Raw genomic sequence first — 26344 nt, 5'->3', positions numbered from 1 at the left:
GTAGATGTATTTTTGTAGCAGAAAATTGCGCAAAATTCAGTATTTAAAAGCTTCAACAAACATATTTAATTGAAATTGTAAACGCCCAGGCTGTACTGGTGTTTTTCCTAATACTGTACTTGCAGCTCCTGTAGCTTTGGGAAATCACCTAACAGCAAAAATGATGCTTAACTGTTTCCTGCATGGTGACAGGAGATCCTCCAAGCCCAGTGCCCTGCTCCCTGCTAGTTGAGACCTTACTTTTCCTGACAAGATTGCACCATGATGATGCAATCCCCACACGCCCCCTGTCTCTCTCCTGTTTGCCCAACAATCAACACCGTGCCAAAGGCTCACCAATGGCATACATTGTCATTACATATTCTGAAAGGACCCACGCCACCAGCCCCCACTCCTTGGTTTTTGTTCTCCCCTTTTTTCCCATTAATTTCCATCGTCACCGTTCTCAGTCATGCCAGAGCTTTTCTCCTTGCTAGCTGCCACATTCTCCTCCTGTCAAGTTGCCTGGAGGTTTCCCTGTCACAGGCTGGCAGGGTGGAGCTGCTGTGGGTCCTGCCTGCCTTTGCGAGATGTTCATTTGGAGTAGGGAGCTGACAGGCCTGACAGCCCATCCCCACAGGGCCTTTGTCATGTGATTCAAGCCTCCCTGCAGGCTCTCTCAAGCACCCCTTTATTCCCCCGTTCAAATGAAGGCATGGGACTGGCTTTCATTTTTCGGCCAATCTGCATGCAATTGGAGAAACAAAGAAGGCCCATACCCCTACCCCACTCGCAGACAGACTTTCTTAACAGGCTTGGGAGATTAACACTGGTTGCTTCTAGATTTTGGTTTCTGGTTGCCTCATGCTGGCGAGTGTTTCTCCTCTTTCACAATTAAACAGCTACATCTCTCTGTTTTTGCCATGTGTGGGGTACACCTCTTCCTCACATATTTCAGTCTCTCACACAATCAGCATGGGGGAAGGGTGTGTGTGTGTGTTTTCATACACAGCGGGCATTTTCAAAGCGACAATATGTTCCACATGAAGTAAACATTCATAGTTTGCATTAAGAAATTCTTTTTCACCATAGACCGCTATGAAATCAGTGTTTTTGCACTTTGTTTGTATGTTATCTTAACACTTCAAGTTATTTGTGTCACACAGCATAATGTTGCTGGTTTTTATTTTTTTGTATTTAATTTCAGGTACCAGCGATCCTTATGTGAAGTTCAAACTTGAAGGAAAACAGTTTTATAAAAGCAAAGTGGTTTATAAAAACTTGAATCCAACGTGGAATGAGTCCTTTACTCATCCTCTGAGAGATCGAGAGCATATTGTGGAAGTTCGAGTAAGTATTACTTGTTTAAATAGAAATGAGTTAATTTATTATATGAGAGTGGTTTTGAACAGCTGCCCACAATTTCAGTGTATAATCGTAATAGTATTTGTAATGTTGTTGCAGGTCTATGATAAAAATCGGACCGCTGATGAGTTCATGGGTTCCAGCACTATTTCGCTGAAAAATCTTGAACTGTACAAGTGAGGAATATATAATAGATATATATCCTTATAAGGATGTCCATTAGTGGTAATCAGTTTTATTCTTCATGCCATTTCTGTCTCTTCACAGAACCTATGAAATGGAGTTGCCTCTTGATGATCCCAAAAGTAAAGAAGATGACATGGGAGTTATTATTGTTGATGTTTGCTTAATGTTTAGAGATGCAACCATCAAAAGAAGCCCTGTAAGAGTATTTTTTTATATGAGATGTATTTGCTCAAGCAGTCTTCTCTCCTCAATCTTCCCTGATTTTTTTTTTTTTGATGCTGATCTGTTTCTTGTTTTTTCAGAGGTGGCCAGCAAAGAAGAATAAGGTATGGATTTTCATTACATTTAATTTTTAACTTGAACTACAAAATAGTATACAGAATGCAAATTAGTATTTCTGCATTCAACTTTGCCATTTACTAAGCAGTGCTTATGGTTATGGTTAAAGCACTAGGGGGCAGTAGCTCACTGTATTATGGTGCAACAAAGAATGAGATGTATGCTCACCACTCTGGCTTTTGTGTGTAACCTTGGCTTCAGCACAGCCTATTTCTTTTGTGGTTTTATAGTGAACCTTTTTTGCAATGCATATTATTTTTAGTGGTATCATTTACTGTGAAAAAAAGTATGGCACAATATTACATTCTGATCAAAACCAAAATAATAATATTGACTGAATATGTTGCCATGAAAGAGCCCTTAGATGACTATTATAGAGCAATATTTGGTTTTCTAGTAAACAAAGTTCCATTTCCTCTCAAGTGGTTTTCAATATATTTCAGTTGTAATTATATTCAGAGTGAAGAGGGTTGCTGTTTGGGACTCACACTGCAGCGAGTGGGTTTATATTCACACCTATGTAGTCACTACATCTGCCACTGTTCAGTCTCTTGATGGTCCAGTAGACAATCTCTGTTTGAAATTAGATGACAAAGGAATGAAGCCATTTTCATACACATTGTAGGTTATCCACTACAGATGGCTAAAGATACTCAAAGGGAGACAGAAATGTGTGATGGGACTCCACACAATGTTCTGCTGCCTAAATTACACTGCTAATTTAACAATGTAACAATGCCATTTTTTTTCCCCATTTCATTTTTGATAAACATACAATATCTTATTGCATTTAACACCTATCCTGGAAGTGCTGAATACCCAGCTCTTGCAGCTCTACTCCCCCTCTTTCAGAACATCGTTTTCTCCCTCTGTGTTACCACCACAGAGACAGGGAATGGCAAGTGCCTAAGTAAAACTCTGCTGTGTGATAGTGTTTCAAACAGGAGGGGGGCGTATGGGAGAAGTGGGAGGGGGTGTTCTGCTGTTCAAGGCATGTTGCCAGTGTGGGACGCCTAAGATCGGCAAGGCTGATAATTCTCAGGCATAGCGGGCAATAACCCAGATGTTAGGATGTAATATCACAGCTGCGGATGGACAGTGCTGAGGTACCAGCCAAATGGACCTGGGTCTGAGCTCATCGTGCTTGTCCCCATGCTGTCCCACCATATGGAAGCAATCGCACAGCCCTTTTAGGACCAGGAATAGATTCTCTTTAGGGGCCACTTACAGTTAAGTGGAATTGTTTTATTGGCCGCTGAGATAGAAATGTGTCCAAGATAAACACTTGGGATGACTTGGCTGAGGCCTGTTTTATATCGGTCCTCCACTCCCTCTGTTCCTCTTCTTTTGAAGGGGCTGATATTTATAGGGCTGTGCCTGTGGTATTCCATGTTAATTCAGGTCCCTGAGATGTGCTTTGATCCCCTCCGGATTGGGTGGCAATGTGGGTTGTGACCCCATAGTGGAGAGGAGGGGCCGGAGTGGCAGGGGAGTTGTAGTAGAGCTGTTTGAAGCAGCGTCACAGGGGCAGGCGAAGGAGCTGGGCAATCAAAGAGGCTAGAGCAGATTACGGTCCTGCTCTTTAATTACAGTCAGCCCTACACAACCTCTCTGCTGTTTGTTTTTACAGCCCTGGCCTATCACCACATGGCCTCACGGGAACTCTAACGTGGAAACATATCAAGGCCTCTCTCTCTCAGTCCCTATGTAACACACAGCAGAAGAAATGGATTATTTGTTTTGACTTCCTTGAGTTCTCAAATGTATAACATTTTTTTGGTTTCAAAGCTTCAGGCTAGTAGAAAAGATGTTATTTTGCTGGTAAAATGAAAATTCGATGTATTTGCCAACATGCCATATACTCTGATGCTGGCCATACATACTGCATGTATGCATAATTTGCTGATGAGAGAGCTATGTGGTGTGCATCATTACTCACTGCTGCCTGCTGTCTCTAGTGCAGTATGCCAAGTGTCCTGCCTCCCCACACTCAGTCTGGGAGCCAGTGATGAGTGGGACTGTCACATCCAGGGACATCTGGCTGCTTGCTGACGTCCCTTTCTTCCTTTCTCTCCAGGAGCCTCCATGGTGTGGCTTGCCTGTCAGTAGAGATGTGCTAATGTGCTCCAACAGAGATGCGCTGTATAGTGTAAACCTTTGTCCTACTTTTAATGCACTCTATGAACATGATGATGTGCCAGGCTGAGGAAGGAGCAGGTAAACAGAGAGGAGAGCAGAGAGCTTCCACACAAGGTGCTTTAAAAGAAAAAGAAAAAAAAAAAATATATATATATATAATTATCTGTGTCTCTCTGTGTGCCCTGCAGCAAAACCAGGCCTTACCACCCCAGCGCCCAGCTGAACCGCCAAAGAATCAGCTGAAGAACCAGATGTGGACTGGGGTCCTTGGCATCACCTTGGTAGAAGGACAAGACCTGCCTCAGTATGGCCATGGGGACATTTATGTCCGCTTTCGCCTTGGTGATCAAAAGTACAAGAGCAAGGTTGGACTTGTTTTTTTTAAAAGTCTTTCTCTTTCGTATTTCTCATGCTCCTATTTCTTTGTAATGTCTGCTCTTTTTACTTCAAGTCTTTCTTCCTGGCCCCTATCTCTTACTTCCCTGCTTCATTCTCTCAGCAGGTGTCTGTCAGCAGCAGGTGACTCACCTCCACCTTGGCTTACTGGGCCATGGCAGAGGCAGCTCATTAGACTGGGCAAAGCTGCCACTCACTTCTCTCTGTGCTTCAGGTGCTGGGCTTCATTGCTTTCATTTGCATACCCAGCATGCCCTGTTCATCTACCTATACTTGTTGGCCTCCCCCCTGATGATTCTATGTTGCACTTGTCTTGTGTTGTCGTGTCATTTCTTTGTAAACCTCTCTGCTTTCCTCTCTGCTTGTTTGTTTGTTGAACAAAGCTGATTCTAATTGGAAGCTGTCAGTGTTTACAATCCCAGAGTGGCTACTGAGGTGTACACATACAAGCACACACAAATAGAGACACATACACATAACACACCTCTCTTTCTCCTCTCCTCCTGAATGAAGACTTAATCCACCTGTCATGAAGGACCTGCTGAGTCTGATGCACAAACCTGACATTGCGTCAAAAGAGTACGAGCGTGTGTGTTTCCAAGTTACTTGTTACTGTCTGTGCTGAATCAGTGTCGTTACTGCCCTCAGAGCCTTTGCATTCAGGCTAATCCCCAGTGGAGAGAGCGGTTTGACTTCAATCAGTTTGAAGATAACCAGGAACCTCTGCAGGTGGAGGTCTGCTCAAAGAGAGGGAGGAAGGGTGAGGAATCATGGGGAATGTGAGTATTTGCTGGTGGGTAGTGCTAATTTTGCTGACATTGGCTCCTCCACAGAACTAGTTGGCCTTATCCGTTTCACTGGAGTGAATTTCCTTTTGTGTCTAAGGTTTGAGATTGACCTATCAAGACTTACATTTAATGAGAGGCAGCTCTACACTCATGCGCTGGATCCAGGAAAGGGCAGGCTGGTGTTTCTGGTCACCCCTAGACCCTGCTGGGGAGTCTCTATCTCTGACATTGAAACAGCTCCTTTGGAGAAGCCTGATGAGAGATCCAGAGTCATGGAGAAATTTGTAAGTATGTCTTTTTTTTTTTCTTAGTTTAATTTGATTTTGTTTTGAAAATGAAGGTCCTTACATTTTGTCATAGCATCCTACTGTTGTTTACTGTTTAGCAATGATCCTAATGGCAACTGATTTAGTGAGGAATACTAATAAGTTGTATGGATTTTATGAAAAGATGGAGGACACATTTTCAATAATTCTAATCTAGACCTGGTATTGGGAATGCAATATGATGTGGTTATATTCCTAACCATTTTTTAAAAAGTGTTCTGGATAACATGTTTTTAATCATATAAATTTCAGCACTTAAAAAACTCACACAAATGTGTGGGGGAGGTTGGATTCCTTCAAGTCAAGGTTATAAAGGCAAATGATCTTCCTACAACAGACCTCAATGGTAATCTCTAACAATTCACTTCTCTGTTTTCTGTTCTCATAATCATGGCCTTTTGTTTACATTATATAATAACTCTTTTATTTGCTGTTTACAGGAAAAAGCAACCCCTTGTGTGTTCTTGAGCTTGGTAACTGCAAACTTCAAACTCACACAATCTATAAGACTGTCAATCCAGAGTGGAACAAAGTTTTTACGTTGTAAGTAAGACATCTGGGGGGAAAAAAAAAAAAACAGAAAATATCTGATTTTCAAAAGTGTTCAGACTCTCAGTTTGGTACTTTGTAGAAGCCTCTTGGCAGCAAATGCAGTGTAGAGATTTCTTGAGTAAGTACTTACAAGCTTTGCACACCTGGAGCTGGACAGTTTATACCATTCTTCCTGGCAGATCCACTCGTGCTCTGTCAGATTGGATGGGAAGCATCTGTAAACTGCTGTCTTAAGGTCTCTCCACAGATGTTCCATGGGATTTAACTCTGGGCTTTGGCTGGGCCACTCAAGGACAGCTAGACACTTGTCCCACAGCTACTGCAGTGTTGTCTTGGCTCTATGCTTTAGGACACTGTCGTGCTGAAATGTGAATCATCGCTCCAGTCTCAGGTTGTGTGGACTCTGGAGCAAGTTTTCTTTGAGGAATAAATTTTGCATTCATCTTTCCCTAAATTCTGACCAGTCTGTCTGTGTCAGCTGCTGAGAAGTACTGCCATGACATGATGCTGTTTCCATCATGCTGTGTTGTGCTGATGCTGTTAGCCTGTTGATGAGCACTGCCTGCTGTTCACCATACAAAGTGATTGGAGTTCTTCCCAAAGAGTTTAGTTTTTGTATCATCAGAGCAGATAATCTTTCCTTTCATGCTCTCACTGTTTTTGAATGCTGCTGAGATGTCACCCTTCCAGCAGGTTCAGAAACCATGATAGAGTTCTTGTTCACCTCCATGACCAAGGCTCTTCTTAGCCAGTTACTCAGTTTAGCTGGACTGTAGAATAGGCCTGGTGGTTCCAAACAGCTTCCATTACATATTTATTGTTGCCACTGTGCCTCTGGGACCACCGGATTTTGGAAATGATTTTATACCCTTTCCCTGGTCAATGACTTGCCACAGTTGCCACTGGGGTCTACTAGAAAAAGTTCCTTGGATTTTATGGCTTGATTTTTGTGCTGACATGCAGTGTGAAACTTATATGCACAGTTCTGTGCCTTTCTCAAAAGTCTTATCAATTCACTTTGCCACAGGTAGGCAAACATCTCAAGTAAGATTAACAGGATGCATCTGACTACAATTTGGAGTACAAAGGGTTCAAATAGTTTTATAAATGAGATTTGTCAGTTTTAACGCATTTGTGAAAAAGTCAAAGTACATATTTTCATCCTTTGCACTTTATCCTGGTCAAACTTGATCTTGTCCAGCCTTGTGAGCTTAGCATGGTTGGGCGTGGTTAGTATGCGGATAGGAGACCATCTCAGAATACCAGGTGCTGCAACCCAAGGTTTGGGCATTGGAAATGATGAGCATCTCTTCATCTGATACTGAACAGTGAGTTCCACTGTGAGCTGTGGAGGGGCCTCATTGCCTGATGTGCTCCCCAGCACTCAGACATGTTTTTACTTAGATTATGGGTTACTGAGACTAGATTGGTGGACAAAAGTGAAAGTGCAACCTACAACACAAAGATTGTAAAACATGGAAGGGTCTGAATACTGTACTGTATGTCCTGTTTTATTTTGTATGTGTTAATGTGAGTAACATATGTAGCTCTTTTGTTGCAGCCCTGTTAAGGACATTAATGATGTGATAGAGTTAACTGTCCTTGATGAAAATGGAGACAAAGCCCCAAACTTTCTGGGGAAAGTGACCGTTCCTTTACTGAGTGTGAGTCTGTCTTACACTCACTTATGAATATCTGAAATATGCAAAATATAAATTCACTCTAAATTATCAATATGGATATACTGTATGTTTAAATTCCAAAAGGTTCAGAACGGGCAGCAGATATGTTTGCTTTTGAAGAAAGAAGACTTGGAAAGTGCATCCAAAGGAACCATCACTCTGGTGCTGGATGTTATCTATAACACAGTAAGGATCAGATTGAATGGGATCAGGATTGTAGGAATGGTTACAACATTCTGTATCATATAATCAAGAACTCAAAAATGTAGTTAAATTACCCAATTCACGTTTTCTTTTTTTGTCTTAGGTCAGGGCTGGTATTGGAACTTTTCAGCCAAAGGAGACAAAATTCATTGAGGAAAACCTGAAGTTCTCCAAAAAGGTTATGTCTTGATATTTTTAGCAGATAGAACAAAAAAGTTTTCCAGAAGGTTCCTTTTACATCCCACTATCAAAGTAGACACATCAAAGCTACACATGGTCATAGTATGTATTAGTCATAATTAAACTAATTAGTTTGATTGGTGCTTAACATCTGACTTCTCAAGTAGCAAATAAGGGATTTAAAGCTGATTCTCCCCTTGCAAAGTCATAAACATTATGTCTGATGATAATAACCATTGTTTTGTACCAATTATTTCCCATTAGATTCTTGCCCGGAATATATATCGGGTTCGAAAAATCAGCACAGCAGTTCTGTACACGTTACAGTACATTAAAAGCTGTTTTCAATGGGAGAGCACGCAAAGGAGTCTAATAGCCTTTCTGGTAAGTCATTGCCTCACGTTAATGAACTCTCTTTAAGCCTTGGGGCGAACAAGTTTTGTCCTGTTTCACTGCCGCCCAGTTTTAAAGCTTTCATTTTATGTGAATTAGATGTTGAGGAGAATCTTTGGTTTAGCCATTTTCTCTCCCTGCTCAGTCTTTTTCCCATGAAAAAACAATGGCAGCCTTCTGTTGCTATCCTGTGTATATGTGATGGATGTGCTTTATCCTTTAAATCAAACCCCACTTGGCTTTGCTTCAGTTCTGATGACATTAGAGTGTATTTGAAGGGGTTGGGTCTGGGCATTTGTACATCTGACTTCTTAGCAAAGCCTCCTTAACCCGGGGGACGGTGTAAGGAGGATCACAGTCTCAGATTCCTTGGGTGGAGAAGTGACAGTCTACCTTCGAGATTTGAACCTTGTTTAAATGTCTCTGTTTAGCTGTTTTTTAATGAGGGTATGTGATCTTAGGTCCTAAGCTTAAATAATCTTAAATCACCCTGTGAATCCCCCTTAGTACAGCACATGTAATGTCATGATTAAAAGTGTACATTGCCATGAAAGCGGTGTCAGGGTGAGGAAGCGGTCACAGACAGGGTGTGTGAAGAACTCTCCTTTCACCGCCTTTCTTCTGTCTGTTCTGTCTCAGGATGACATGCAATTCATACCTGGTGTATTCTATAAGCCCTTCTCACTGATCCTGAGGTGCATATCCCCCCAGGCAATGACCAGGCTCAATGTATCACAGCCTTTAGAACAGCACAGCATACAGACAGGCGGACACACAGACAGGAAGAGAGAGAACAATGCAGGCGATTGTAAAAGGATAGAGTGGGAGGCAGGCTACTATCTGAGAAAGAAAGTTGGAGCACAAAAAGAGGAAGACAGTTTGGTAAGAGTGCAGTCTACAAAGTCAGATAGCAGGAGACTTGGAGGTATGGATATGTGCAGGAGAGCAGGGGGATAGGCAGGCTGGCAGGTGACAGGTCAGCGGGATGGGCCCATCTTCTTCCACCTATAATTAGATCCTCTGCAGGCGGTGGGAATGTGTGGTAGCACACTCTAATCTTTCATTTCCATTCTACCTTACCTGCTGTTTAGCAGTGCAGCAGACAAATAGAGATCATAGATTGAAAGAATAACACTTAGAAACTCAATGTCTTTATCATGATCAGTGATGTAGTCCTTCCAAGTCTTATTTTCATCAACTGTGTCATCTACTCCTTGACAGTGAAACTGTAATTCTTGTGACATTGACAATGAAGCTGTTTTGTCCTTTTGTTGGAAACAACTGATCTGTTTTCACTTGACACCATAGTGGTTGATATTTTTAAAAGCTAGAAATATAAACCGCACACCAGTAACTGAGTATGCAGGGTACGCCTTCTTCTGCGATGAGGTGTGCTTCAAATAGTCCAAGTATTGAAGGCACATGGCGAATATCACCCAAACAGAATGAATCTGCCACTGTGTATTCATCACCCACTTATCAGCAGGTGAGAGTTCGAGTGAAATGTTCTCATTTTCAGTTCTTTATTATATTCACAACAATTAACAAGCACAATGAAACATGCAAAATCACAAGTAAATATTGCACGTAACTGATAGCAACAGCCAGTCAGGACAACAACAAGGTCTTGAATGACTGTTGTTATAAAATTAGTGCCATGCATCTGTCCGCAATTGTTCCCCTTCCCACTCCAAGGCCAGCTACTGTTCCGCCACTCCTCCTCCTTGTCCTAGTCATCATTTGCAATTAAGTTAGTGTTTGGATCTGTTTAAAGCAGCATTCCACCATCTGCCTAAATGAAAGCAGCTCCCACTCCTATCTTTATATCTTTAGGCAGTGGTAATAAGGTAACTGATTCAGACATTGACAGATGGCCTCTGCTTGCCTCTCAGATGTGCATAATTATACCACTAGTGTCTGCTCTTTTCCACAGTGGCAGGCAGCACAGGGCTTCTCAGGGTATGCTGGTAGGAAACACTGCAGTGGTGGGTCTAGCTTTATTATACATTACAATACATTATTTATCAAGCAGGCAGACCAGTCCTACCCTTTTACACCATATACATCCTGTAATGCATTACCGCTGCTGTGGTTTCTACTGGGACTGCGGGATGCTCATGTAGTGCTTTACCAGGAATACTTAGCCATTATATCACTCAGTCCCACAGGCCAATTTTCTGACCTCCACACAGCAAGCAGTCTACATTTCTATCCTGTTTATGTAGATTCATGTATGCATTATAAAGTGGTTGTTGATGTGTGGTGTGTAATGTATTCAAATTTAGCATGAAGTATCACCGCTCGAGTTCAAGTTAGTGAATGGGAATGTGGGGGGAAAAAAATGACTGAGGTTTTTTTTTTTTTTTTTTTTTTGAGAAGTCTTGCTTGCTTATATCAAGATAACTTTTCTCTCATGAGTGGATTTGAGTTGTGCAAGAGGAATGCAAATACTTGCAGGATTGTCACTGTTTGCAAGTGCACAAGGTTACTTGTTTTGATTTTGCAAGCTCATAGGCATACTGCCCATGTTGTTTGAAGTTGCCTCTGAATTTCCACCAATGGGTTGCAGTATTAAAATAGAGTCTCTATAATTAGGTAATCTAACAAAAAAAAAAAAAAAAAGCAAAGATCGTTCTCATGCATTTAAACAGAGTTCTGGAAATCCTCATAAACATTTTCATTAGTGAACGGAAAGACAAACAAGAAATTTGGATTATTTTTCCACTGCTTGTTTATGCTACAGTAATGAGCCTCGGATCTATGCTTTTCAAGAGTTTGACAACAACATGTTCCTTTCTCTGAGAGAGAGGAAGTGTGACAGCTAAAATCTTCATAAACTAACGGCCTTTAGATGTGCTTTTCACTAAGACTGAGCGAGATGAATGTGCTATACATCAGCAGTGACTGTAGAGGGGTCACCCAGAGTTCTTTGCTGCACACAAGAATATAACCTGTAGATGGAGCTACAGCACTGTTGGAAATATGAATGGAAGCTTTAAGGAGATCAGTTACTTTTCCCAACAGGAGCCATTCGTGGGAACAAGTTGGAGTGAAATCCTCTATTCTGTGCATTAAACCAAGAGACACAAGTTTCGTCCACAAAAAAGAAGAAGAAAAAAAGCTAAATGATTGTGTATTATCCAGCCAAATTAATCTGTTTCAGAAGTTTAAAGTTGAGACCAATTTCGATTTAGATGAAATGGATGAAAGTTTAAAAAGAAAAAAGATCATTTACACTTGAAAGCTGATTTTGAGCTTTGCTGTCATTAGACCGCTTTAAGTATTTAAGTAGAATTAATATTTTAACATATGAGGTACCTCATCTGTCAGGAGTTGGACAAGAAAGAAACCTGTATACCTTATGTGAGTATTTGAACCGTTTTCTTTTTGACACTGCCAGGTAGCAACCGCTTTAGACATAATTTGACAGCCTGTGAAATGCTGATTGCCTCACATCACACACTGTAAAGATGGCATTTGATGAATGTTTGATGCAGTGCAGCTGTAAACACACTTGGCAGCTGCAATGGGTGCTTTTTTTGGGGCTGATAGAATCATCCTCTCCCCAGATGAGGGCAGGACAGGGTCAGATCTAGCTCCAGAGGTCTCAGGAGACCACCTCTGTAGAGCCACAGCAGTCGGGGCCATTAACCAGAACACCAGCCTGGCCGAGATCAAAGCCCTAATCAGAGTTGTCATAATTGTTCTTGTTAGCACCGTCCCTGAAAATGAGACGCTTTGTGAGTGTTGGATCTAACCATTTGTGGTTTACTGCATTGCAGTGTGGCTGAGCCTTTGTGAGAACGGCAAGCGGACTGTGCGCACTTGTGAATTTTTTCCTTGCTTTTGCTTTGCATCTGTTTTCTCTCAGTTTGAAAAAGTTGGAGGTCTTAAATGAGTGGGTTTCTTCAGTCCCATGGGGGTTACACTCTCCATCTCCATGGCTGTGGGAGTTCTCACAGACTGTGCAGTGGGAATGTGTCTAGTAAGAAAAAAAAAAAAAAAAAAAACGATGGCAGTGATGGTGATGTGTGTACTCATGGTTTATGTCTGAGATCTATTAATTATTAAATGATAAGATAGAACTACTTGTAAACTGCTGCGCGGTGCATCCTGATTTAACACAGTATTATTGTTTAGTTGCCTCGAATGGTTATGCATCAGTTGACAGCTCTTGAGGCTGGCTGAATACAATATGTAACCTTGAAACATGTCCCCTTATTAGTGGGATTAATAAGCTTTCACTGCAAATATTCATTTCATTGGGGCTGTGAAATTGTTCGCATTTTTACATGTTTTAGGACATGGATTTCAGTTTTAAGAATATTTTTCATTAAATTTAAAGTAACCAAATTATTTAGTGTTATTAAACAGCATAAAGAACTTTTATGTATGACGAAGTGAAGTGTCTGTAGATTAGTTTAGCTAACTGCACTAAATAAACATGTTAACACCTGATACAACATCGTTTTTTGCGCATCTGTTGTACTTTGTTTTATATTATGCGTGTTTTCAGCCTAGATGAAGTATGCTCTGTGTTTAACCCCATTCTATGTGCTGTATCATAATGACTGCCTTTAACATACTCACCACCTTCCTAGTCACAGAGAACACCTCTCCCCAGGCAGCTGAGGCGGCGACCTGTCTGCCCTGTGTGTGGCTGTTCTTGGCCCCGGCGCGTTAACGTGCGTGTGAGCTGAGCTGACAGGGAGAGAGAGTCCATGCCACTCCCTCCCCACCTCCTCAGGGGAAAAAGGCTCGCATGGCAGATCTGTCACCCAGGAGGTCGCTCAGTGTTAACGCTCCCGACACGGATTAAACACTAGTGGCTAGTGCCAGAGTGCGGGGTCAGTGTAGCCACCACTGACAGGCACCACGGGCCCTCGCTGACTGCCCTGCTCCAGCCTTGTACTGGCGCTACTCTGGCCCTGGCATGTGTCAGACAGGTGGGAGACAACGGCCAGAGCTGGCCCTGTGAGCAAATGCTAATGTTTTGCCTCGCACGGCTGTTCATCCTCAGTGCTTTGATAAGAATGTGCTATCACTAATGCACTGCACTGTGCAGGCGTCCTTATATGCTGTGGCATTTGCTTATCATTCAGCTAACCTTTTGTTTACAAGTGAGAAAATTAGCAAATGCTAAATTTGCTGAAATTAGACCATATAACACAATTTTTATGTTTTTACGGTTCATTTTTAGTTTCAAATTCCTCCAAGGGGTATAATAGTTTATGCTTAAATTTACCAAATTTTTACTATTACTTTTTTATTTTTATCAGTGTACTCTTTTTTCTTGTTTTGCTTTTTTAAAGCTATTATAAAGAGTAATAATAAATTGTAAACAAAGTGGAAAACTAACCATTTATCTTTAGTAACTTAAGCACAGGAAATGTCACTGTTAATATGGATTTTATTTGAAAATTCAATTGTGATTTGTAATACACTCCAGAACAGCTGCAACTTATTTTGACCCACACTAAAGGGACATGAGATTCTGCATTTTTATTGCATTTACTCAAATGTAGACTCTCTCTCGCTTTCTCCCCCCCTTTCTGTATCTCTCTCTCTCTCCCCAGTCGATAAGACTTGAGCTGAGCGTATGTGAAATATTTATTCAGCATTAGCTCAGAGCACTATGGCTGCCCACACACTCTACCTGCCCTGAAGAGAAATCTTATCTGTGCTTCCTCTGCCTCCAACACCCCCTGAAAGCCTGTCCCCACACTGGCCCAAGCTCAACACAAATTACATGTCTCATTGCTCTGCGTTTACAGCTATTTTAAAGCCTGCCGTTCCTGTCCCCAACATAAGCCCTCAGCCAGGCTCTGTTTCAGCCTGGCTGAAAAAAACAGGACCTTCATGAGCTGAGCTGTTACTTGTGCCTTTGATTCATTATTAATGTCCTTTTTTTTGTATTTTAATTGAGGAAGTAATGCAGATTAATTGTACTGCCCTTGATTTCACCCAGAAAAGAACATCTCTGTTCAGTATATACAGTAAAAAGTATTCCAGGTTTTGACTCAATTTTTAAAAAAATTTTTTTTAAACAGGAATCCTTTTAATATATTTTCCTAATATTGGTATGTCCCATACATGGGTGTACTCACATGCATGGATTGTTTTTTTTTTTTTCTTTTCTTCTGTCCCTGACATACAAGAAAACACACAAATACAGATAGAGGCAACCACACACATACATACACAAACCCTGCAGCTTATAGTCAGTCTTGTTAAACTCTTTCAGTATATCTTCACGTAATCTGGCATCTGTCCACAGCCCCCATGACTGACCCTCATAATGCTGGCTGGCGCTCTTCTCACTTTGTTTAGCTTTCCAAGTGGAGTGCAACTGAAGAGAAGTAGTGAAGATATAGCCAAGATTAAATTTTCCATGTTTCTGGATGGTACACTATCTTAAAAAAATAAGAGTACGTTTGAAATTTACAACGTAAATAATAGAGAAAAGGGTATTTTTTTGTTTTCTGTTTTTTTGAAAGTGCAACATTAATGATATTGTATGGCCTCATGTCTGTGACATTACACTAATTTGGCTCATTAACGGTATTATGTGTGTTATACTGATGTGACGCTTATTGGCTATTGTCTGTTATAATGTATAAGGACCCTCGCAGTGTGGTGGTACGTCTGTCAGTCAGTAGTTTGGGTTGGTGGACTGGGCCACCTCCTCCCCTGTTAATCAATTTACAGGATGGTAGAAACTCTTATAGAGGGTGTCTTTGTCCCTTTGTTCCTGCTGCGATCCCTTCTCTCTCTCCTGGGAGAGTGTGGGTGGTGGGAGCTGCCATGCTTGCTCAGCTTTAAGTTATTTTATTCACACTTTTAATCGCTGAGTGCTTTATTATTAGGTGCTGGATTCTGCTGGCCAGGGGATCTACATGAGAAGGCGCAGAATGCATTTAATGGAATCATATTAATGGCACTATAAAACAAATCTGTCAGGCTGTTCTTAACCCTGCTGGCAGAATTGCTCTGCCCAGGGTTGCCCCCTTCTCCAAGCGCTTACAGGTGGCTAAGGAGAGTGCATCTCCATCATCTACTCCAGCATGTGCTAATAGTTTTATTAATTCATTCTTTTTTTCTCCCTAGGCACCATGTGCATAATCATACAGACATTTTTCAGCTAAATGGTGTTTGTCAAGGGAGGTTTCCTACATTAGAGACACTCCTCCGAGGCATACATACTAAGACTTGTTCAATTACAAGTCATTCATTATCCAGTTTTTCTGTGTAGACCTAAATGCTCAGGTATGTTAATTATTGCCTTCCTTGCTTTTGTTTGTTGCTTCGTCATTTTTTGGTTAAATAAATTACTTTTTTACTGCTCAGGCAACATACTAGCATCATTGTGTTGGAGAATTTTGAGGTTTCACTTGTGCGTAATTTGTCGCGGGATGAAGAGATATGTAATCAGGCCCCTTAATACTGAAATGAAGCCCAATTAAAATGTAGACTTTTTTTTTTTTTATACAAATTTACACTTCCACCTGAAAGGTTGCACTTAGTCCAACATGTTCTTTAATCATTCAGCTGCTTGCTAATAAAACATAAATCACTTAGCGGAAAATTAGCCCTGTCTCTATTTCACAGAAATACTGAAGAATGTGAAGAGACGAGGGGGAAGGTATAGTCCTGCCTGTGCTTATTACTGTGGGATATCTGACGGCACAGTCTCAGTCTGTGCACCTGAGTGAAGGAATCTGAGAGGTTTTCCCAGATGTTTCTCTCCATCGTTTTTGTTAGTGTTAAAAAAAGCATGTAAATCCTGAACACATGGGCTGACATACCATGAGGGAGGAATTGAGAAGATATTTCTGACAGTTTTGGTTTATACCCTCATTTAAGCACTCAGTTTAGACACAAGGCATTTTATTTCTGTAGGCTTTTATCTTGTCCACTGAGCCAGAACACGGTGAGCAGAAATTTGCATTAGTGGGCGATTATGAATACCTATGACAGATTCTTGCTGCCGGCTCCCTGGGCGGAAATGAATTGGCTCCCTCTGTTGACTCGCACAGGAAGACAGAGACCAAGCAATTAGACTTTAGTGGTTAATGTAGCAGCTTTTGCAGAGAGGGCAAGGAGGTTCAACATTCCTGCTGGGCTCATGTCAGTTTCCAGGCACATTTACCCCGATTTTCTTTTTCCTTTTTTATGAGAATACTGGGAATATGACAGGCTACCTGTCCACCAGCCAGCTGAATTCCTCTGGGGTGAGAGGAGCGTCGCTTTAGAATTGCCTCATGGGAACTGAGGTGACAACACATGACTTAGGTTATTCATAACTGAAGAGATATGCGCTGCATCTGCCTCTGCATATCATGCATATTCATTGTTTACCTTTTATTTTCCCCTACTAGCTTTAGTTTGTTGCTGTAAACTGCATGTATTTTAAATGAACTCTTATAAAAAACATATGGTTCATACTTTTACATCTCAGTCCTCCCGCTATGCTTCTGCATGACACTTTAGCTCACCCACCATTACCCAGTTTGTATGGAGGGCTAAAAGAACAGTACAGTTGCAAAGCCTACGGCACATGCGCCACAATGGTGTCTGGATTACTCACGGTTCAGGTTTCCCTAGTGCCTGAATGAACCTAGGCCTGGTGTGGTAGTAGGTAGACTGGCCCCCAGAGCAACATGCACGGATGTTGCATGGTTGCTGTGACAGGAGCAGTCTGCTGTTTGCAGGCCTGCTACTGAGGCCTGAAGGCCCCAGTGCTTCACATCCTGTCTCAGGCTTAACTCAAACATATTGTTTGTACTCTAACCAGCCTCCAGCTTTTTGAGCCTGGACTGCACATTGTGTGTGTTCAGGATAGTAGTTACAGTCAGTGTTTTGAAATAAACATTATTACAGAACTTATCAAAGTACTATGTATTTAACTGTTGAAAAGGAGGAATTAATTATAGAAAATATTGTATCTAAATTATGAGGGGAAAACTACATCGTGGAAGATGTCTGTGGTAACTAAAAGTGGACCATATGTTGGGTGTATTGCCACATAATCACACTATAATAGATTTTAAGATTTAGCTTGCTGTGGGGGACATCTTTATTTCATCCCTGTCAACCTGCTGGTGTGATCCTCCTCACACGTTCCTGATAATTTCAGTTGGAGACAGACTCATTAGACTGTCACTAAATGGGTTTAAATGCAGCCATCCAATTAGTGCTCTGCTGTGAAATGCGGTGGGTGTTGTGCAACGTGCTTAGCACCACTCCTTTACAGAATTATGAAAGATTACTTATTCAGTGTGATCCATCTTATTTCTACCAGGGGTCTTGGCTTTTCTCAGTATCATCACCACGGAGGGGGTAAATGTTGCAAATGCTTCTCCAGTTGCCATATGTGCCTCGTCAGAGAGCCTCGCTGCCTCCAAATCTAAGAGGATTTGATGTGCTAGTTAAAAGACAGCATACCATGCCTATCCATGTCATACTTTCTGTTCAGCAGTAAGGCACTCAGCCAGCACAGTGTTATTGGTGTATATAAATAGGATTTCAAGATATTAAAAGTTGTCCCTGAATGTCTGTTACTTTCTAACTACTAAGAGTTGCCATCGGCTGTAAATCTCAAAGGCTTTAGAGTCTGTAGTGCTTTTCATGAGATTTAGGATGTGGTTAAATCCATTATATATTTGGTTTTGCAAACAAGTTTGCTAAGATATGAAAGCTGGGTGCTGTAGTGTGATGTGCTTTGCGTTATACTGTCTTGTCCTGTCTCCTCAGATCTTTCTTGTGACGGTGTGGAACTGGGAGCTCTTCATGCTGCCCCTCTTCTTGTTTCTTCTCATCAGCTGGAACTACTTCCAACTTACTGTGGGGAAGGCCAGTTCCAACCAGGACCTGGTGAGTGCTGAGGACTCTGAACTCTCCAGTACTCATCCATACACATTTGTAGATGCACCCTGTTACAGCGCAAATTGAGTCTACACAGTATGTTAACGCATCTACTGTATGGCCGAACTATGATGAAATGAAATCTTGTTAGTACATGATGGGCAAATTGCAGAGTTACAGTATCAATTAACAGTTCTTGCATTTGCGTATGTACACAAAAATAATACCAATGTCATTTAATACATTTGCAGATTCAAATATTGCAATATTGGACAAAATAATAACAACACTTGTTAGTATAATGAAACTCAATAGCTATACAAAACGCATCTACGAAAATCACCATACATACATACATACATACATACATACATCATCATACATCATTTTCAACAAAAACTGAACACTATAACCTTTTTGAAGGAGGATTTATTTCACAGTTCTATTAGGTACTGAATAAACCGTCAACTGAGTGTATTCTATATGTAAAATATAGAAGTTGTTCTAGAAAATGCCCCTCTGAGTACAGTCTGCTATGGTAGCATTTCATATTTTATAGCTGGTTAGACTAGTTTCTACATTGTTTGCCAAGTGCCCAATAAAACATAACGCAGTAAGTAGCCACTAAAATGACATCACTGTAAAGGTAAATGTAGCCTACAGTTTGTTGTTATAGTCTCACCACATCTGTAAAGGCAAAACTATACTTCTTTCTACAACATACTACTATCTCCTCTCTATCTACTGTTATGGAAATTGTGTTTGCCCTATACATGTCTGTGAAGGTTAATGCTGTTCACACTTGTGACTGGCCTCCAATTTCACTGTGTTGTAAGCCTTCTTACCGGCCAGCCAGGGGCAGTCCTGCTTACACACCCTCCCCACAGCAACATCCCCAGCCCAGTGATTGTGTTTATGGCTGCTGGCAAAGATGCCGTCCCTGGGCAATGTTAAAGCCCAGGCTCACCCTCATATTCAATGTGGGGACTCTGTCACCCCTCTCTGACCCTCTGGCCGGCAATGACACAGCTTTGTTCCCAGGCAATGTCACAGTGTGCACCACAGTGGGGTCAGGGATGACTTGATATAAAGTGATCTAGGCAACAGGATCCAAATTAAATGTGTTTTTTCTTTCCTCTTTCTGTTTTTCTATGTGCTTATGTTGTGGAGAAATGAGATTGCTTTGGTGTGACAGTGCTCTTGTGAGGAAGGCCCTCTTTCACCTCTCCTTTTGTGTGAGGTCACCCCTGTGATGCAGTCTCTATGGAAACAAGCCTCTCCCAATAGGGGTGAATGTACTCAAAGAAAATTTCATTACTAGGTGTTTGTTAAAAATGCTCCAGTGCCCACATGTCCCATTCGTTTGAAATCACTCTGTACCCTATATTTTTTCTTAGGTGAACGTGAACGTGGGTGATGACGAAGAGGACGACGAGAAGGTATTTTGTCTCTTTTTAACATTTTAAGGGATAGTATGATTTGTAAAAAAAAAAAAAAAAAAGAAAACATTATTTCTTCGTTTTCTCTGGAAATATAAATATACATTTGAAATCCTATACGCTTGCTGTTATAGTGACATTACTATGTCACTTCTATAAAAAGATTTTTTTGACCCCACTAATATTTATTCCTTAATAACTAAGGTTAAATGAAGCACACAACTGCATGCTATTAGTACAAATTCCTGGTTCAGGGAGTAACTGTGGTGCATATACAAACTAATGCTTCTATGAAAACAACCTCTACCAAGGAGCCATACAGGTTCTAGTCAGTGTTTTAGCATAGTCACAATGACAGTCACTTCTCAGAAGCTATTTTCTAAGAATAGAAATGTCTTATGCATCCCAAATGAGGGCAACATCTATGAAACATTTGTAGCATGAAGCTCTTTATTCTGTTCCTCTGAGTATTCAGTGTCACTCTGCGAATGCACTCTGCTGAGATACTGTAGCTCTTTGAAAAACTGTAAATCAAATTTAAACAGCCTTGTCAATTAGATTTTGCACAGCTGTTGGGGACAAAATCAGTAGGATTTTTATGTCACTATTCGAAGTCGAAACTAGTCGAAAAATGACCCTTTAATACCAGAACAAATGAACAAAGTATGATAGCCCAGCAGTAAACTTATACTTTGCCCCAAAGGTTATCAGTCTTTTTCACTTGCTCGTTTATGAGACCTCATAAGTGATGATAATTTTTTTTTAAAATAAATCTCTGTAGTTTCGTGAAAAACAAAACAACAGGAAATCTTTAAGTACCCTGAAAATTACACTTCCCCACAGCACATAATATTCAATTACACTCATCCAACTGTTTCCTATGAAGAACGAAGAGTTAACAGGGATGTGTATTATTGCTTTATGGCAATGAAGTGTGGAACTAACACAAAGCCTCCAAGCAATGACCCTTGTGCTGCGTGTCTAGGCCCAGGATTCATATCCATAATGCACTCAATATATTCTGCTGTGATGACCTGGGGCTACAAGAAAAGCCAGCTTGTTTTAAAAACACAGGCACATCTACCAAATCCTGTCTGAAAGGATGGGCTAGTTCACAGATGAAACCCCTATGATATGTCAGCACGCACAAAGTGGGAAGCGGCACTTGCTATCATTGCTAGGAGAAGTAAACTGGTGCTTAAACAAGCAGTGATACAGAAAATTCCGGAGTTTTTTTATGGATATTATATTGGGCAGGATTACCTTTATTCTCTGAATTTAATACCAGTGTTTCATTTGTCTTTACTTTGAAGCCTCAATATGTAATAGAGGAGTGTTTGCTTTTTTGTGTTTTTTTTTCGTAAGTTTAAGAAATAGTCTTTATAAAGGTTTATGATTCTCTCAATTCACTGCATGTGTTTCCAAACTCAGTCTCTTAAACCTTTGTGAAAGGTTTTCTATGAGCCTACTAAGCCCTTTCACACTCAGAGGAAATGAAATATCTCCTTTCATTTACTAATTAAGCAGTCACCCATGTTTGTTTTAAGCTGTCAGCTTTAATTTAAAGTGGCTTATTTGAAAGTCTTGTTATGGTCTTGCTGTCACTTGAATGTGATATCATGCTGGTAGATCAAGCAGGGTAGCTTTACACCTCCTATCACAGTCTTTAAAATATTTGGGGTTAAAGAGTGATCAGTGTTAAATTTACTGACTTCAAAGCCTTTGCTTTTTGCGTTTTTTAGGCTTTATTCTGCAACATGTGAATAAAGGCTTTTGAGAAGGTTATGATTACCACTCAAGTATGTTTTTATCCCCATTTTTCCCCCTTGAGGAAGAAAATATGCAGATCTCAGACAGAGCAGCAAGAATGTGAAGGCATCACGTTAAAAAGAGACGAAAGGCAAGGCTGCATTACAGAAGGATAATACAGAACAGATTCTCTGCCTGTGAACAAATCTGTCCTCAGGGAAAGAGACAGCTTACAAATTATGTGTGGAGAAAGTGACTTCCCTTTGGCCTTGGGTATCCATTGTGCAGATAGACAATATTTAATCATAACATAAAGAAACAGAGGCAAAGCATGTCCATAGATCTGCAGTAGACATGAACAAGAGAGATGAAACAGCCCCTTCATTGCCCCCTGGCTGGCATTGCTGGTCTGGGGGTTGACTTGCTCCCAGAACCCAGCCCAGGGGAGTTGAGGAGGTGGGTTCGGGGGTACTAGACCATGCTAGGGGGTTACTCCATCCCTTGCCTGATAGTCCACAGTCACTACTGGGTTTTGTTGAACGCACCAGTCAGACAGAATATGTGGCATGCATTATGAGAGCCACCGCACAAGGACCGACCGACAGATAAAAGCCTAGAGAGAGCTTTTTGTATTTCATCCCAGCAAATTGTTTTTGGTTGTTTTTTTTTTGTTTTTTTTTGCTTATTTTAGCACCGAATGAGATCATTTGCCAGGAACACAGGTGTTTTTCATTTAGATGCACTTCTTATCTTTGTCAGAAAAGTCACAGAAAAAATATTTAGTCAGAGAATTCAAATTTGGCATCGTTTATTCTAATTAAAATGATGCTAAATGAGCTTTTTCCAGCCTTTTATAACACCCCACATGTCTGTGAGAGTATGTTTACCTTTGTTCAGGAGATCAAATTGGTTCTCCATTACTGCACCTTAAAAGGAAGCTTTTACAATTTTATCTGAAATGAGAATATGATTTCACACAGGTTTTCTAATCAGTAGACATTTAGGATTCATTTAGTCCATCCCCAGTTTACCCATCCTTTTCCATTTCAGAAGGAGATCTTTTATTTATTTTTGTTTTCTCTACACTCATGCATTCTGAAAGGAGAAACTTCAGTTTTGCTTGCTAAGGAGATGGAGGATTTTAGGAATTGTAAAGCACAGGAGTAATGATAATCATGAGAGCTCTGCCTCTTGATGCATCCTTTAGAGGACATTTATTTGTCTTGATTTTTCCTTTACAAATGATGCGAATATGATTTTTCTTTTTTCTTGTCGGAGCTGCCTAAATTTACCTCACAAATATATCATTGCAGTTAAAAAATGCTTTATATCTCTTATTAGATTTGAATGCTAAATCATGTAATTTGGTCACTTAAATAAGCTTAAATGGAAATATGAAAAGGGACGCTAGCCTGACTGATGAGCATCCATATTGAGTAAGGTATCATTTTTCAATCCGTGGCTTTCTGCATCTATCAGGAGCTCACAGACACAAATTGTAATGGTTTTTAACAGACTGTAGCTGTGTTCCCTGATTTCCAAATAAACTTAGGATAAAGAGCTAAATTAACGCCTGATGTGGAGTGAAGGACAGGCATGAAGGTTTGCTCAGGCTGCCTCAGTGCTGTGGAGTAGAGTGACATGATGCATAAATATGGAGAGTTATCTTTCCCCGTGATGAGACCATGAGATCTTAATCTCAAAGAAAGCATATTTGTGATAGTTTTTCCCTTTTTGGACAGTGCTGAGCCTCCAGTGTCTGCCCAGAGCCGATCCCAGTGGGGGAGGCTCTGCTAGTGTGGGAATTGCTCTCTTCCTGCGCCTTTCGTGGAGGAGAGTAGGCCTGACAGTGGGGAGTCTCTCTGTGCTGGCAGACACTGTGTTCCCAGGGGCTGCCTCATGAAGCTCTGATAAAGGCATTCTGTCTGGACCCTGTCAATGCACACAGACCTGGGCTTCGGCTGACTTGTAACATAAACATATAGACATCTTCAAGCCTGCTGTTAAGGTCCATTAGAGCACCCTCCCCCAACATGCTCATTCCCCTTATCCCTCTCACTCTTCCTCTCCCACCCTCCTCCCTGTCATCATTCCTGTCATTATTTCTTCCTTTTGATGTGAGGCTTCTCAGCCCTCTTTAGCTTGTGTTACCTGTGTTATCTCACTCCTCTGCTTCTGGAAGGCTTCACTCTCATCCTTATTTCCAGCCTTGATGTGATCGCATTTATTTCATTTTGAAACAAACCCTCCAACTCCCTCACATGTTGACTTGCTGCTTTGCCAGACTCAGTCATTATTATCTTAGTACATTAAAAGCAAATAATACTTTATGTGCAGGGGTTGTTGTGACAAGAATCATTTGAGTGAACGAGGGAACAAGTGCACATCCAACTGGTATTCTAAGCAGTGTTTCTCATGCAGAGAAGTGTTAGGATAGGTTAAAAAGGCTGGCCTGACAGATTTGTAAAAACATGTTCTAGCTTGTCCTGTGCAGGCTGCTGGAATGGAATCTCTCCTAAGTTGTGAGGCCCCTGCGATTTTTGTCTAGGTCGTCTAGTCTGCCTGATTGCGGCTGGCCATTTTGTGTACTTTTCATCTACCAGAGAGTCTTGATTGTGCTGCACTTGTGCAACAGCTCTATTGTGTGTGGTGGACAAAAGCTGAAATCTCTCAGCCCTTCACATAACAGCTTCTGAGCACTGAGTCTGTCTCATCTTCAAAAGCATAGTCTGAAGATGTACAGTGTTTGCTCATTATGGGCCATTCAATAGATAAATCACACATAATAGCACAGCATAGATAAACTGGTCTTTGTCTATCCTGCCCAACAATTGACATACAGTGCACCTCATCAGTGGCTGTGCATTTTTTTTTTTTGTTTGTTTGTTTGTTTCTTTTTAGGAAGCTGAAAAAAGGGGCTTGATGGATAAGATATATATGGTACAAGAAGTAGTTCTGGCTGTCCAGAACATTTTGGAAGAAGTTGCGAACATTGGGGAGCGAATCAAGAAGTAAATCAGTTCATTTTATATTTGTCTTACAGCATTGATGCCATTATCACTTTATGTGTAATTAATATATATTTTTAAAGAACTTCACACTTCTGACACAAGTATTCTTTTACAGCATATTTAACTGGTCTGTCCCGTTCCTGTCATGCCTGACCTGCATAGTACTGTTTGTGTCAACAGCACTATTATATTTCATCCCACTGCGATACATTGTGTTGATATGGGGTAAGTTCTCAATTTAAAAACACAGTTTAATTCCTAAAATTGTACTTGAGAAAAATCTTTGCATAATTAAAAGTTCATTAGGTTAATATCAAAGGCTTCCGCTATTTGTTAGAGCCTTCCTTATTATTCTAACAAATGGTATAAAATATTATCACCCATATGGTCGTTGTAAAACACAACTCCAATTCAATCTTTCTAACTGTGAAACCATGATTTAATGAAAGAGTAATTTAAGAACTCTGCCACCCCTACACCTCTGCAGATACACAGAGATCAGACAGCTGCAGAGGTTTGCTTTGCACAGTGTGGGCTGATGCAGCAGAGGCAAGGCCTAGGGTTTGTGTGAAAACAAAGCAGAGGTAGAGTAGCAAGCTGTATATAATACATGATGTCCTTGGGCAGTCTGTAGGCTTCTGGTCTAGCCTGCTGTAGTCATACAGAATAGACAGTCATCTCAGTGGTCAGGGAAATATGCTGCCCTTAACAGGCTCTCCTCCTCCAGCTGTAAGCCCACAACCAGTGTACTTCCACACTGCCTTCAACACAATCAATACCAAAAAACCATTTTATCAAACAAAAAAACGCACAGTCTGAGACACTCCTCTGCCTCCCCAGTTAACCCCCATCTTTGTGGTTGCAAGGCAAGCCTTTCAAGTTGCCTGCACATATTTAAGTCCTTAGGTTCTTTGTCTGCATGTTGAGGTGCTTGCAGTGCCAAGCTGTGAATATAATGGTCCCATTACTAGACCCCAGAGATATTTTTTTCTTTGTGGTATGCAGCCATGTGCAAAGTAAATATAGATGTGCTAAAAATGGTTAGATTGAAGAAAACAAATGTAAGGAAAAGTTGTCAAGAACATGTACCTGTACCTTGAAATTAGGATGCAGTAACAAAGTGACAGTGATGATGCTGATGATTATTATTGTTGTTATTGTTATTACTATTATTATTAGTATTATTATTAACGTTGTTGTTCACACTGCAAAACTTTGTCAAAATATGCTGGTTGATATGACACCTTTATTTATTCATATGTTCTTGTTTTCACAGGCATTAACAAATTTACCAAGAAACTGCGCAACCCATATGCTATCGACAATAATGAAATACTAGATTTCCTCAAGAGGGTGCCTTCTGATGTTCAAAAGGTAAGAGTCCAATTTTACATACAGTTAGGGAGGGAATTCCCTGAAGACTTCTGCTTTATTTGCTGTGCCAGAATTCCCAAGTGTTGCAGAAATATATCCTCTGGCTTTGTTTGATTATTAATGGACTCTCGCCGTTCTCTGGCCCAATTATTCCTCAGTGCAGCTCATGTAGTCACTATAGTGTCTGAGCGAGAAGATGCTCAGAATTTTCCTTAGCCATTTTGCTGCAGCCTCGTCCATTATTAGCAGTTCTGTCTGTCTACTTGAAGTGCCGTGACATTAAAGTTGGTGACTGGCCGAGGGCCAGCAGAGGGCTCCTGGCGACTCAGGTTGTTGTGTCAGCACAGAAACTCTGATGTGGCCTCAGTCACTTCAGGG

At 40.9% G+C, this 26344-nt stretch overlaps 1 protein-coding gene across 5 annotated transcripts in view; it reads left to right on the top strand.

Moving 5' to 3' along the window:
• Positions 1 to 26344, top strand: part of mctp2a (multiple C2 domains, transmembrane 2a) — a 34678-nt gene that overhangs the window by 6101 nt on the left and 2233 nt on the right. For 2 of the 5 annotated variants that reach the window (XM_026312014.1, XM_026312012.1), the window contains exons 5-22: positions 1187 to 1329; positions 1444 to 1520; positions 1612 to 1726; positions 1833 to 1856; positions 4197 to 4373; positions 5053 to 5183; positions 5290 to 5476; positions 5771 to 5864; positions 5959 to 6061; positions 7632 to 7734; positions 7837 to 7938; positions 8060 to 8134; positions 8401 to 8520; positions 18283 to 18402; positions 19791 to 19832; positions 24483 to 24592; positions 24708 to 24817; positions 25869 to 25966. In XM_026312014.1, the coding sequence (XP_026167799.1) occupies positions 1187 to 1329; positions 1444 to 1520; positions 1612 to 1726; positions 1833 to 1856; positions 4197 to 4373; positions 5053 to 5183; positions 5290 to 5476; positions 5771 to 5864; positions 5959 to 6061; positions 7632 to 7734; positions 7837 to 7938; positions 8060 to 8134; positions 8401 to 8520; positions 18283 to 18402; positions 19791 to 19832; positions 24483 to 24592; positions 24708 to 24817; positions 25869 to 25966 (1931 nt within the window). Of the gene's footprint in view, positions 1 to 1186; positions 1330 to 1443; positions 1521 to 1611; positions 1727 to 1832; positions 1857 to 4196; positions 4374 to 5052; positions 5184 to 5289; positions 5477 to 5770; positions 5865 to 5958; positions 6062 to 7631; positions 7735 to 7836; positions 7939 to 8059; positions 8135 to 8400; positions 8521 to 18282; positions 18403 to 19563; positions 19683 to 19790; positions 19833 to 24482; positions 24593 to 24707; positions 24818 to 25868; positions 25967 to 26344 lie in introns of those variants that run through there. The other 3 variants (XR_003295976.1, XR_003295975.1, XM_026312015.1) reach the window with 3 other exon arrangements.

This window comes from Mastacembelus armatus, chromosome 6, assembly GCF_900324485.2.
Source record: "Mastacembelus armatus chromosome 6, fMasArm1.2, whole genome shotgun sequence".
NCBI lineage: Eukaryota > Metazoa > Chordata > Actinopteri > Synbranchiformes > Mastacembelidae > Mastacembelus > Mastacembelus armatus.
The sequence above is the reverse complement of the archived record's forward strand: the minus strand, read 5'-3'. Positions and strand labels throughout refer to the sequence as shown.